The 12,625-nt window shown below is 39.9% G+C and overlaps 1 protein-coding gene across 1 annotated transcript; it reads right to left on the bottom strand.

Annotated features, from left to right (window-relative positions):
- Window positions 1-4,617: 4,617 nt before the first annotated feature.
- Window positions 4,618-10,670, bottom strand: LOC131997201 (uncharacterized). The gene is made up of 2 exons (XM_059367745.1): window positions 7,487-10,670; window positions 4,618-5,084 (listed from the first exon to the last, which is right to left on the bottom strand). Exons 1-2 carry the CDS (start codon window positions 10,668-10,670, stop codon window positions 4,618-4,620), a joined length of 3,651 nt encoding a protein of 1,216 aa, XP_059223728.1.
- Between the last annotated feature and the right edge of the window lie 1,955 nt (window positions 10,671-12,625).

Raw genomic sequence — 12,625 nt, 5'->3', positions numbered from 1 at the left:
TCTATATTTGCAGATGTTCCCTAGGATGAATATCATTTTCGCGTCATATTCTTCCTTTTTCATCGCCAGTTTTTCCTCCTTTATCTGTGCTTAATATTAAAATCTCCTCATTTTCCTTTAGAAATTTTCGAGTTTCTTCCACTGTGCTTAGAATAAATTTGTCTTTCCTACCCAAATTATCTTTCTGTAAGTGGTTGTCTATCAATGTAACTAGTCATATGGTGATTTCGATTGTGAAAAAAAGTGCAGCATTTTTTCGACATGTTGCACTGAGATCGAAATTTTGTGTTCGATTCTCCAAAAAAGTGTAACCCCACCACCGGGTAAATGTTCGTTTGTAATGGTGTTGCCCACTGAAAGTGAAAAAATGCTGCATTTTCTACACCGTGGCTAGGCTAGGATGGAGAATGCCGCACTTTAAATCAGCTGCTATCATCTCATGTGCATGCCACCGTTCAAGCAAATTTTGGTTGAAAAGAAGAAGAAGAAAACAATTTGTAGAATGTTTGGCAAAATATTAAAAAGAAATACATAAAAAAAGGAAAAAGTAATCGCGTTTTATTTAGCTAACAGCATATTAGATGCATTGCTACATTTTACAGCATTATTTGGTTGAAATTACAATATACGGGCATATTAACATGTTCGATTGAAAATGTAAAAAGTGTAAAACTATGAGAGGGATAAGGCAGCATTACCAAAATGTTGTCCCGTATAAGTGCAACATTAGTGTAACATTTTTTTTCAGAATCGAAATCACCATTACTCTCACATTCTCTTGCATTTCTCTGCTTTCCAAAATCTGAACACACTCCTCCCCCTCCGCCAATACATTAAACAGCCCAGTAGCGGATAGAGGCGAAATACATGCATACGCATGTGCCTGCAAAGGCAGTTGCTAGTACTTCCACACAAATGTAAACTCCATTTCAAAATAACATTGTGTGTCATATGGACGATGTCATGCACCTCCCATTGCTCGATATACAACTGCAGAAGGCAAATATATGCAAATATGTCCATTTACGAGTCCTACAAAAGCAGTGTTTAGGACTGGCCTGCTACAACACCAATTAAATAAGGCCTGCCTAAAGTTTTTTTGCAGCCCTACGAAAAATGGGATATTTGTATGACCTAAAAAATCGAAAAAATAGAAAGATCAATTTTTTTATTTTAGGCAATTATATTTGAGACATTTTGCCCCTTTTCGAGTGTTAATTATTATTTTCATACCCACCTTCAACGTTGAAGTTGACTTTTTGCTGTCAGCGTGATTTGAACTCAGGTCCCTTTAAATGCAAAGCACATACTCTACCAACTCAGCCACCACACAATTAATGTAGTGAACGGCGAACGGTTTACTTTAACTTAACAACAAAATTGTAGTAGACAACATACCCCTTCATTGCAGTTTGCAGGCATACGTAGGTGCATGCAATACGGCAAGGGTAAAAATGCTCATGTACAATCCGACTCCATTTCTACCGCGAACCCAGGTTCGATTCCCACGGCCGGCAATTTTTCCTGTTTTATTTTTTTCTTTAAAGTAATTTTAGAAAATTCGGCGCAATTTTTCATGTATTTCTCATTAAACAAAAATTTTAACAGTGATTTCTACGCTTTTTTAAATTTTTATTTGTTGGGGTTTTTATTCATTTTCATTAACTATGTCATTGTCAAAATATATAAAAGATTAGCGTGACTGACTGACTGACCGTCGCCCAGCCCAAACGGCTAAAGGTAGAATCATGAAATCTTGCACAAACGTTGGTATTGGATCAAAGGCACGGAATAAGATGTGATATTCATAAGTTTAGGTACTAAAAACAACCAAAAAGTACGAAATTATGTGTTTTTACCCAGCACGAGCGGATAGGTCTAGACCTATGATATTAGGCCAAATTAAAGAGCGTCTCGATAAAATAAGATTTGGTGGCAAAACTTTTCCAAAATAGTACTGGAAGTGGGAGAAATAGTACGTTAGTGCCGCAATTGGTACTATTTGTTACTTTCCTTGTAAATTGAGCTAGAGCACTGAATAGAATACTGATAGAGCTAGAATTTTAAGGTCTGAAATTTGGCATGTAGGTACAACTAGGGAGAATATGATGGTGGTGACAAATTGATCTATTCAAAATTCGTAAATTTTGGTACTTTTTTATGGATGTAGCTACAGGTCTGAAATTTTGCATGTAGATACAACGAGGAAAAATATAAAGGGTGACTAAGTGACCTATATAAATTCAATCGTTTTGGTACCAAAATTGATACCATTTGCTTATTTCTATACAGATGAAGCTAGGGGTCTGAAATTTGGCATGTAGGTACAACGAGGAAAAAATCGTATATTGCTGTAGCAGAAAGTGTAAAATGATACACAAGAGCTCATCTCTGCATACAGCGAACGGGAGCAGCTAGAATAAAGCAATTTGACAAACATCATCGCAATATTGACCAAAATACAACATGTGGAAGAAAACGTACTAATTATGGTGCAATTTGTACCTTGAAAGTAAGATAAAGTTCTCAAAATTGGGATACATCTATACCTTGACGACAAGTTTTGGGCGATCAGAAGATTTTTTTTCAAAATCGTACATTTAGGTACTAAGACTTAAAAATTATATTTTCTCTACAAATTTGGCTACAGCACTCAAAATTTGGATTCGGGTTCATCTTGACATTAAATATAAGGCGGCTAGAAGATTTGTTTTTAATTCGTGCCTTTTGGTTATAAAACATACAAAATGGTACTTTCTTTACAGAGTGATCTTAAGCTCTCAAAATTGGGATATAGCTATGCCTTGACGAAGCGGACCGCTATTTGTAAATAAATACGGCAATGAAAATAGCAATTATAATGTTTGTTTTTTATTTGTTTCTTCATCTAAGTCTAGCTCCATAAAAATCCAATGTAGTTCGTTTTAGTACTTAAATATACGAAATATCTCCTAGTCACTCAAGACATACTGTCAAAGTGTAACTGTATTCCGAGTTTCAGAGCACCAGCTCAATACATAAGGAAAGTGTCATTTTATACGTTTTAGTACTTAAATGTAAATATTAAAAAAATCTGCTAGTTGCCCATAATATACTGTCAAGGTGTAACTGCATCTCAAATTTTAGAGTTTTGCCCACTGTGCAAAAGAGTACCATTTTCTACGTTTTAGAAATTGATTGAACGAATTTCAAAAAATCTTCTATTTTGAACGTTTAGATACCTATATGTACGATTTTCAAAAAAGTCTTCTATTCGCCCAATAAATGATTTCAAGGTACCAATTACACCACAATTAGTAAGTTTACTTCCACATCTGGTACGATTTGTAAGGACATATCGTATTTGTTTGAGCCTGTAATATTTTTTACAGGCTGTTCGAACCGAAAATAAAACACAACAAGCTTTTCACCAAAAAATTAAAGTTTCGAATTGAACAACTTTATTCACTTGCTTGTTGCTAACCAAAAAGACTAATATTATCTGCAGAACAAAAAATGTAATTTCAACCAAAAATGCAACTGCATTCATGTATAAAAAAAGGCTTCATTTACAAAAAAAGGTTTTAGTACATACACTCACACATACATAAAAGTGCATCCCCAATCTATTAGCACTGCCAGCGGCTAGACAGTGACCAGACAGAAATGCGCAGGGGTATGTGTGAAAGTGCATGCATGCATTTATATGGTAGGCAGGTAAAAGATTTGAGACGTTGCAATGCAAATGCAATAACAATAATTTGCATAAAATTTTTGGGTGGTAACTCTCGAAGCCAGGACAAAACCACCATCAAATCGGACCAACAATGGACTTCACAGTGAAACGCCATAGATTTCACAACGGTATCAATCAACTCAGCTAGAAGGCATGCGTCTTCAATGGGGCAACTCTCGACTTAGAACACAGCAATTCACATTTGATGACCTTGTTGCGCCGTAAGCAGCCAGCCGTGGAAATGTTAAACGGTGCATCAGATCGAATTTCGAAATTTACTCAATCCATGATGAATACAACGATTGGGGCAAGCTTTCATCCCATTGAAGATAGAGTTTCCACAGATGCTGCATAAACATTGAATAGCTTTGGGGGGGGGATTCCAAATATATGATGTAAAGCGAAGGTCGTAGATGAGTGGACTGTATGTAGCAGCTTGTTATTCCTCAGAGTTGGGGAATAACAAGCAAAGAAATAGAATACCCACAGCAACACCGCAAAGGAGTAAAAAGCAAAACACAAGTTTGGTTTCAGTAAAACGTTATAATATGTAAGTTTATTTAAATAGGGTTAGTGGGTTAGGTAGATGTTACGCTAGGGAAAGAGATGAAAAGAGGAGTTAGAATCTTCAAACCTTACCGATCGAACGCTGATGACCAAGTGTTTGATGGTAAGTTTCTAAAAAGGGCATGTAGTCAGGAATGTTCTAATTCCATATCATTCCTTTAGTACAAACTGACATGCCTTTTAGCATTCTATTACAATCAGAGTTGGGAAGTACAATTTAACAATTTAATTCAATTATAATTCAATGGTACAATTAAATTCAAGTATTCAAAACAAAAAACAAAATATAAAATCAAATGTTAAGGACAGGATTGTCCATGCCGCCGGCCTTGCATCTACGCAACATCTTCGCAGATAACTGTTGCCACACATTTCAGCGCCTCAGCGAGCAGCTGTTTCTGCAGCAGCTCAGACGGCTTGATTTCTGGTCGTTGGCTTCTTGTCCTCAACTTCTTGCGTCTGGGGGTGGCTTCAGTCGTCGCTTTCTTCGTGTAGCGGTTGGCAACTTTGGGGCTTACATATGCTGGTGTGAGGGCGGTAGGAGGCACCGGAATTTGTGGGTGCAGCATCGTATGGTGCTGGTAGCCGCATTTTCGACAGGTGGCGGCTGAGTGGCAGTCCTCCACCTCGTGACTCCGGGCCAGGCAGTTCATACAATATTTGTGGTTACGGACGGTCACCCTCCTATCTGCCACCGTCATGCCGCAGAAGATTCGGCAGTAGCGGAGCGAGTGCCTCTCCAAACAGATGGCGCACTCATAAATCTTGTTGAGATTCATTTGCTTTGAGCCCATTTTTTTTTCTGGAAATGAAGAAGGTAAGTAAGGTTTTTACGGATTAGAAGAAGCCAATGAAATGAGGTGAAATGTGGGGTTAGATGAGGGTTAGATGTGGATTTAAGCGGTGATGTTAGTGTTATTTAAGGCGAGTATGAATGGGAGGAAGATTATGATAGTGATGAGTCTAATGGATCTTGGTCCAAGAGAGGTAAATAACAAAGTTTGACTATGGGACGAGTTATTGTACCAGACGATATCCGTATATCCGCGACTCGAGTATTGTCGTCGGATCCTGGATGAGTCCGGATTATTCTCCCTAAACGCCAGTCGTTAGGAGGTAGCAGGTCATCCATGACCACGACCAAATCGCCTATCTTCAAGTTCCGATCCGAACCCTTCCACTTATATCTCTTATGGAGTGCCTTAAGATAATCTTCCCTCCACCTTATAGCGAATTGGTGATGAAGGGCTTTGAGTTTTGTCCATCTGTTGACCAGGGACAACCTCTGTGAATCCTGCTCAGGAAGTGCCATGATAGGGGACCCCTTAATAAAGTGGCCGGGTGTCAAAGCCGTCAAATCACTCGGATCAGCAGAAATCGCTGATATGGGTCTGGAGTTGAGAATTCCCTCAATACGGGCAAGAAGAGTAGCAAACTGCTCGAAAGTGAATCGGTGAGCCCCAGTAATTCTCTTAAAATGGTGCTTAAAACTCTTCACTGCGGATTCCCACAATCCGCCCATATGCGGTGCGTAGGGAGGAATAAACTGCCATTCGAAGCCATGACTGGAGTACTTCTCGGCTATATCGTCTGCTGAAGTCTTCACGAAAGTCATGAATTCTCTTAGCATTTTTCGGCTGGCGCCGACGAAATTTCTACCATTATCGGAAACTACCCTCTGGGGTAGCCCCCGCCTTCCGACGAATCGTGTGAATGCAGCCTCAAATGCTGCAGAAGAGAGCTCGGAACATGGCTCTAAGTGTATTGCTTTCGTCGCGAAACAGACGAAAACGGAAGCATATCCCTTTACCATGGGGGAGCGGCGTAAAGTAGAGCTTTTAAGCTCGAAAGGCCCTGCAAAATCGACTCCAGTAATGTGAAAAGGAGGAGTCAGAGCGCATCTCGAAGGAGGTAGTGGAGCCATGATCTGAGCACATGGTCTATGCTTAAAAATGATGCACGTCCTGCATCTGTGTATGACGCCCTTTACCCTAGGCTTGAGTCTAGAAATATAAAACTCCGTTTGGACCATTCTGCACATAAGTGTGCAATCGGCATGAGCCAGGAAATGATGTAAATGGAGTAGGTACAAGTGGCATAATCGGGAATTTCCGGGTAAGATCACGGGATGTCTCTCATTATATGGAAGAGAAGAATCAGCCAGTCGTCCATCAACTCGCATGACCCCTTCGCGATCCAGAAATGGATTCAACACCTTTAGTGAACTTCTCTCGCTTATTGCCTCGGACTTGCCTAACAGGTCGTATTCATCATGATAAAATTTCCTTTGAGACAGTGAAATTAGGCGAATCTTAGCAAATTTCACTTCCTTATGCGAAAGATATAAAGAAGTATTCTTCTCGGTAGAGCGATATCTACTAAGACAGTTGCCGTAGAATCGAAAAATATAAGAGACCACCCTTAGAGACCGAGTATAAGAAGAAAACCTCTGCAATATGTCGGATTCTTCATTCGTCTCGTGAAATGTCTGTACCTTCGAACGCCTTCCCAACTCCGGCGACTCCAAGGGATTGTTCCTTGGCCATGACGAACTTGGTTGAGTCAGCCAACATGGGCCATTGAACCATAGAGGGTTCATATTCAAATACTGAGGTGTACATCCCCTCGTGCCAAGATCGGCAGGATTATCATGCGTCGGGACGTGACGCCAAACACCATTAGGGACAAGATCGTGAATCTTTGAGGTTCGATTAGCAACATATGTCTCCCAAGACCAAGGCGGCTTTGAAAGCCAGCCGAGTACTATCGAAGAGTCCGTCCATAGAGTTATGCTGCTGATCTCGTAGTCGCATGTAGATAAAACATAATCGACCAACTTGGCAAGAAGGTATGCACCATTCAGCTCCAGCCGTGGGAGACAAACAGGCTTAAGAGGCGCAACCTTGCTTTTGGCGACCAGAAGATTAGAGAAAACCACAGACTTCTCGTTCTGACATCGCATATAAACGCAAGCGCAGTATGCAGCTTGTGAAGCGTCTGAAAATCCATGGATTTCTATGACGTCGTCAGGGACAAATCTAATCCATCTGGGTATAGAAAGGCTCTCCACGTGATATAGATCGGAGACAATTGCATCCCACGCAAGCTGAGAATCCCTGCCGAGAAAGTCGTCCCATTCAAGTCCTTCTAACCACAGTTGTTGCATAAGAATCTTGGCCCTAATAATAATAGGTGTGATCCAACCAGCGGGATCAAATAGCTGGGCAATTGCAGAGAGAATTTTGCGTTTCGTCATTTCATGACTTGACTCAACGGGTTTGACGGAATAACCAAAAGTGTCAGTTAAAGCGTTCCATTTGATTCCCAGCGTCTTAGCTGAACTTGACTCCTGGAAGCGTAAAAATTCAGAATCGTAAAGATCCTCAGGTGAGAGATGAGCCAGTAGCTGATTATCGTTGGCAATAAACTTCCTAAGGGGAAATCCTGCTTGTTTCAAAACCACAAGCAGGTCCTTCTGGGCTTGGACCGCTTCGTCCACAGAGAAGCCTCCGGACAATATATCGTCGACATAGGTTTCTCGTCTGAGAATACCTGCGACATGAGGATAATCGTGTTCTGAATCTGACGCCAGTTGTAACAGTGTACGTATAGCGAGAAACGGAGCGCAATTTACGCCAAAAGTGACGGTCCTAAGTTGATAGTCCTTAACCGGACCATTCGCTTCGGGTTTAAACAATATCCGCTGGTATGGTCTGTCGTGGGGATGAACAAGAATTTGTCTGTACATTTTCTGGATGTCTCCACAGAAAACGTATCGGTACTTCCTCCAATTGAGAAGCACAGAAGTCAAATCAGACTGCAATGTGGGTCCTACGTGAAGTACATCATTCAATGAGTAGCCAGACTTTGTCCTTCGAGAAGCGTTGAAAACAACTCGGACTTTCGTCGACTTGTGCTCAGGGCGTACAACGGCGTGATGGGGTAAATAAAAAGAGTTAAATTTACCCTCCATGGATATCTCACGAGAAGACGTTTCTTCCATGTGATTAAGAGTCAGATATTCGCCTAAAACAGCGTTGTATTGAGATTCTAATTCGGGTTCTTTCGAAAGATTTTGCTCCATACGATTATACTGAGCAAGAGCCAAGAATCTAGACGATCCTAAATACAAAGAGTATGAGAATTCGTCTTTGAACGGTAACCTCACCATATAACGACCGTCCGATATTCGAGTTGTAGTTTTCCTGTAGAATTCTTCACAGAACGCATCAGAATCTGAGACGAGAGGAGACGAGGGTATTTCTTCCTGTTCCCAAAACTTCCTGAGAAGATCGCTTATTGCGGGTTCTTCTGGTTTGAGAACGTTCACAGAGAAAGAGAATACAGTTTCAGCTCGCATTGGGCCACTGAGCACCCAACCGAATATAGTATTGTATGCTGAAGTGTCACCACAAATATTCTTCTTGATTCCTTCAATATTGATGAAACGTTCGGAATCATTGCCAAGAACTAAATCAATTTGGGCTGATTTATTAAAATGGGGATCCGCCAGATCGAGATCTTCTAAATCTGAAGGATGTGGTATTTTGAATGAGTAAGACGGTAAACGTCTGGTTAATTTTGGCAGCACAATTGCTGAAATAGTGAAACGTACATCGTGTTTTTCGGATACCACCACTAATTGACATTCTTTGTCAGAGATCTGAGTTTGTTCTCCAATACCGAAAATTTCGAATTGGGCTTTAGTAGTGGGAATTTGTAATAAATTCTGAATTCGTTTTGAGATAAATGTTCGTTGAGAACCCGGGTCTATTAGGGCTCTAACAGTGAATAATTCTCCCTGATGTTCAATTTGGACTAAAGCTGTCCTTAGAAGAATCATATCGTTGTTTGAGGCAAAATTTGCTTGAACACCGGAAGGACGATTTTGTCTTGATGTAGAAGGAATATTGTCTTGTGACTGATAATTTGGTTCTGCGTCACTTGACTTCGTCTCGGAAGTTTGTGGTTGAGAGACATTATTGTTGTTATCAGTGGTTTTCCTAAGATGGAGAAGACTGTGATGTGCTTTGTGACAAATAATGCATGTATTTTTGCTTTTACAACTTGCTTTTAGATGGTTTGAGGCCAAACAATTATTGCAAATTTTATTCTTGTAGACAAAGTCTATACGCTGTTGTGCTGTAAATTTGCGAAAATCTGGGCAAGTCCTAATTGAATGTTTGGAAACACAAACAGGACATGACGAATTTAGTTTCTCTTGGGAGTGATACGTTTGAATTTTGGCAGATGAGTTATTTGGTGACTGAGTCTTGGCAGAATTTTGAGACGGGATGTTATTCTGTTGTTTCGTAGACTTAATGCTGGTGATGCGTTCTACAACCTCGAATCTGTTTATGAGGAACTCGTCAAGTTGGTTCCATGTCGGTAAATCTCGGTGGGATTTCAAAGATTGTTCCCAAAGAGAAAGAGTTTCATCTGGTAATTTCGTCGATACCAGATATATCAAAATCGGATCCCAACTTTCGACGTCAACGTCAAGTGTCTTGAGAGTACACAGACAATCATTTACTGCCGATTGGATTCTCTGAATGGAATCACTATTCTCTACTGTTGCTGTAGGAATGTTAAAAAGCATCTTCAGTTGATTGTCAACAAGCACACGCTTGTTTTCGTAGCGGGATTTCAGAGCACTCCATGCTATGTCGAAATTCTCGTCACATAAGGTGTACCTTTTGACGATTGCACCAGCGGCACCTCTGGTTTTATTCCGCAAATGGTAAAGTTTCTGAGCTTTCGTTAACTTGGGGTGGTTAACATAGACTGCCGTGAACATATCACGGAATGACGGCCATTCCTCGTAGCCTCCTTTGAAAATCTCAGTGTCACAAGGCGGTACCTTAATGCAGCTGTTTGAGACTTCCAGAGACGTGTTTTGAGGAATATATTGCTGTTGTGGTATATAACTGGGGATAAGACTGTGTCTCGTAGACTGTCTAGTATTCCCGCTAGCTATTCTGAGAATATCCAGAATTTGAGATCTGGCTGTGTAATACGCCTCAGAACTGGCGTTGAAATTTATCTTCGCATTTTCCCTGAAGTCCCTGGTGTTCGAAGACCTTGGAGACAGCATAACACCTTCATAAGTTGCCTGTAGCCTTTGCCAACGGCTCTCCAAGTCCTCTAGTTTCACCTCCAAAACCGAGTCGGTTTGGTCAGAAATGTCACTTTGTTCAAATTGTGTACAAAATGAGATCAAGTGATCACAATCGAACAAAAATTTATCGTTGTTGAGGGAAGTCTCCATAGATGCACCACCTGTAATTCCGGTGGAATTACTGTGGTCAGTAGACCCCGATGTCGGATTGGTATCCATACATCCAGTGTCCCCTGTGCCGGTCTTAGCACCTTTAGTCGTCAGACTCATCTCGAAAAAAGGGAAGAACAGAACTGTACGACAATGACAAATATGATATGGATGGAGTCAGCTAGAAGAAGAATCGATATCTCGTAGGTTCACCAAAAAAAGATCTTCGCGCGAATCTGTATGGCTTTTGAACCCCAAGCGTGATGTGATCCGTTGAATGAGAAACTGTTATTTTAATTGTAAGTGCAATCAAAATGTAGAGCGATCAGGAAATGTAAGCTGCAGAGCGGGAATGCAACGAATTGCCAAAAAAATACAACTTACAAATGCCAACAATCAATGTAAAAATAGTCTCACTCAAAGCAGAATGCAAAGTCGAAGAATGTGGGCCGATCGGGGTGATGCAATGGATTGCGAAAATTCTGTGAGGTACAGAATTACCAGGAGCAAATGGAAGAACAGATCCCTTCTTCTATGCAAAGGTTTGATCCTGAAAATTGTAAGTGACTAGCGGGAATGCAACGAATTGCCAAATATGTACCTTACAATTTCAAAACCACAAGAGTTGTCGAGATTTGAAAACGTTAGGCCTTCGTAGAATCTCTCCATCAAAAGTGGAAGAATCGAAATCCCAGTCACTGAGAATTCCTGAGATAAAAAATTCATAAAAGGCAGCCAAACCCTCCGCTGCAAGAACTCTCGTGGAAATCCAATAAAGGGCTATAAACTCCTATCGAGCAAGAATTCTTGGGAAAGGTACGATAAAAAGTAGTGAAATTCTGCTGGAGTAAGAATTATCGTAGTAAAATGCAGTGAAATAGCAGAATTTCGTTCGAGTAAGAATTTCTCTGAAAAAGTTCCAATAAACGACAAAAAAAAAAAAAAATTCTTATTGAGTACGAATTTTTGTAGAAATCCAGTCAAACGAAGAGAAATTTCCTCGAAAAATCATGTGACTTCCGATTGGGAATGAAGTTTCCAATAGAGCAAGAGATCGACGGGAAAAGAAATCGACGCGAATATCCAAATCGAATCGAAAAACGTCAAAGGGTCCCAAGTCGAAATATTCTTGTCTGCAGATAAATTAGAGATTCCCAAAAAAATGTATTTCCATTTGATAGCAAATTGTATCAAATGCGGACCAATGTTTTGTGTTAGTTCAGAAATGTGTGTTGTTAGTTTTAAAATGATGAAAATAAAGATGTGTTTTATGGTGTTTGTTATTTTATGAAGTTGTAATTTTCATTTATAATAGTTTTATTTTATTTATTTGTTTGATGATGGGAACAATTGTGCTTACGTTTCACAATTTTCCTTATAACGCTAAAATATTTAAATTTATTTTTCGTAGAATGGAATCGTTGTGTTGCTTCTTCACAATATTCCAACAGCTCGCTTTCGTTGAATAAATTTTGTTTATTGTCGTAGAACGGAAGAATTGTGTTTTAATTTCCACAATTTTCCAATAAAAAACGCTTTATATTAAACATATTTCAATCTCTAATCATCAAAACACTTGTTTGTGAAAAGAGGGGTTCCGTTGGGCTCGTTGTAAAGATACACTGTTGACAATATGTTGGCTTTTTTTCCCTTAACTTTTATTTTTCTCAAATGAATTGTTTTGGTCTTAATATGTTGGCCTGGTGCTGTACCATATGATTTCTAAATTCTTTCTTCATGTAAATATATTTGACTATGAAAGGGCATTGACCTTATGCAGTTTGCTGTTTCTCTATTCGCAAATGATCACCGCTGTTGCCTACGACCGTCGCTGCTCATGCGAGTGGGGGAATGATATGCTGTTACGATGACTGCGTGTACAAATGGATGTATATACACACGTACCTATGTTGACGAATTTGCTTTGACTATTTTTTCCCTTTCGTTGGGCGACTCCTGCATATATACGTACATATGTTGATGAAGTAGGTTTGGATATTTTCGTTTTGTTAGGGACACCGGTACACGTGAAAAATAATACGAGTCGAGTTTAATGATTATATTATCGAACACAA

Source organism: Stomoxys calcitrans, chromosome 1, assembly GCF_963082655.1.
Source record: "Stomoxys calcitrans chromosome 1, idStoCalc2.1, whole genome shotgun sequence".
In the NCBI taxonomy this organism is placed as follows: Eukaryota; Metazoa; Arthropoda; class Insecta; order Diptera; family Muscidae; genus Stomoxys; species Stomoxys calcitrans.
Note: the sequence above shows the minus strand (reverse complement) of the source record. Positions and strands in the feature narration are given on the sequence as shown.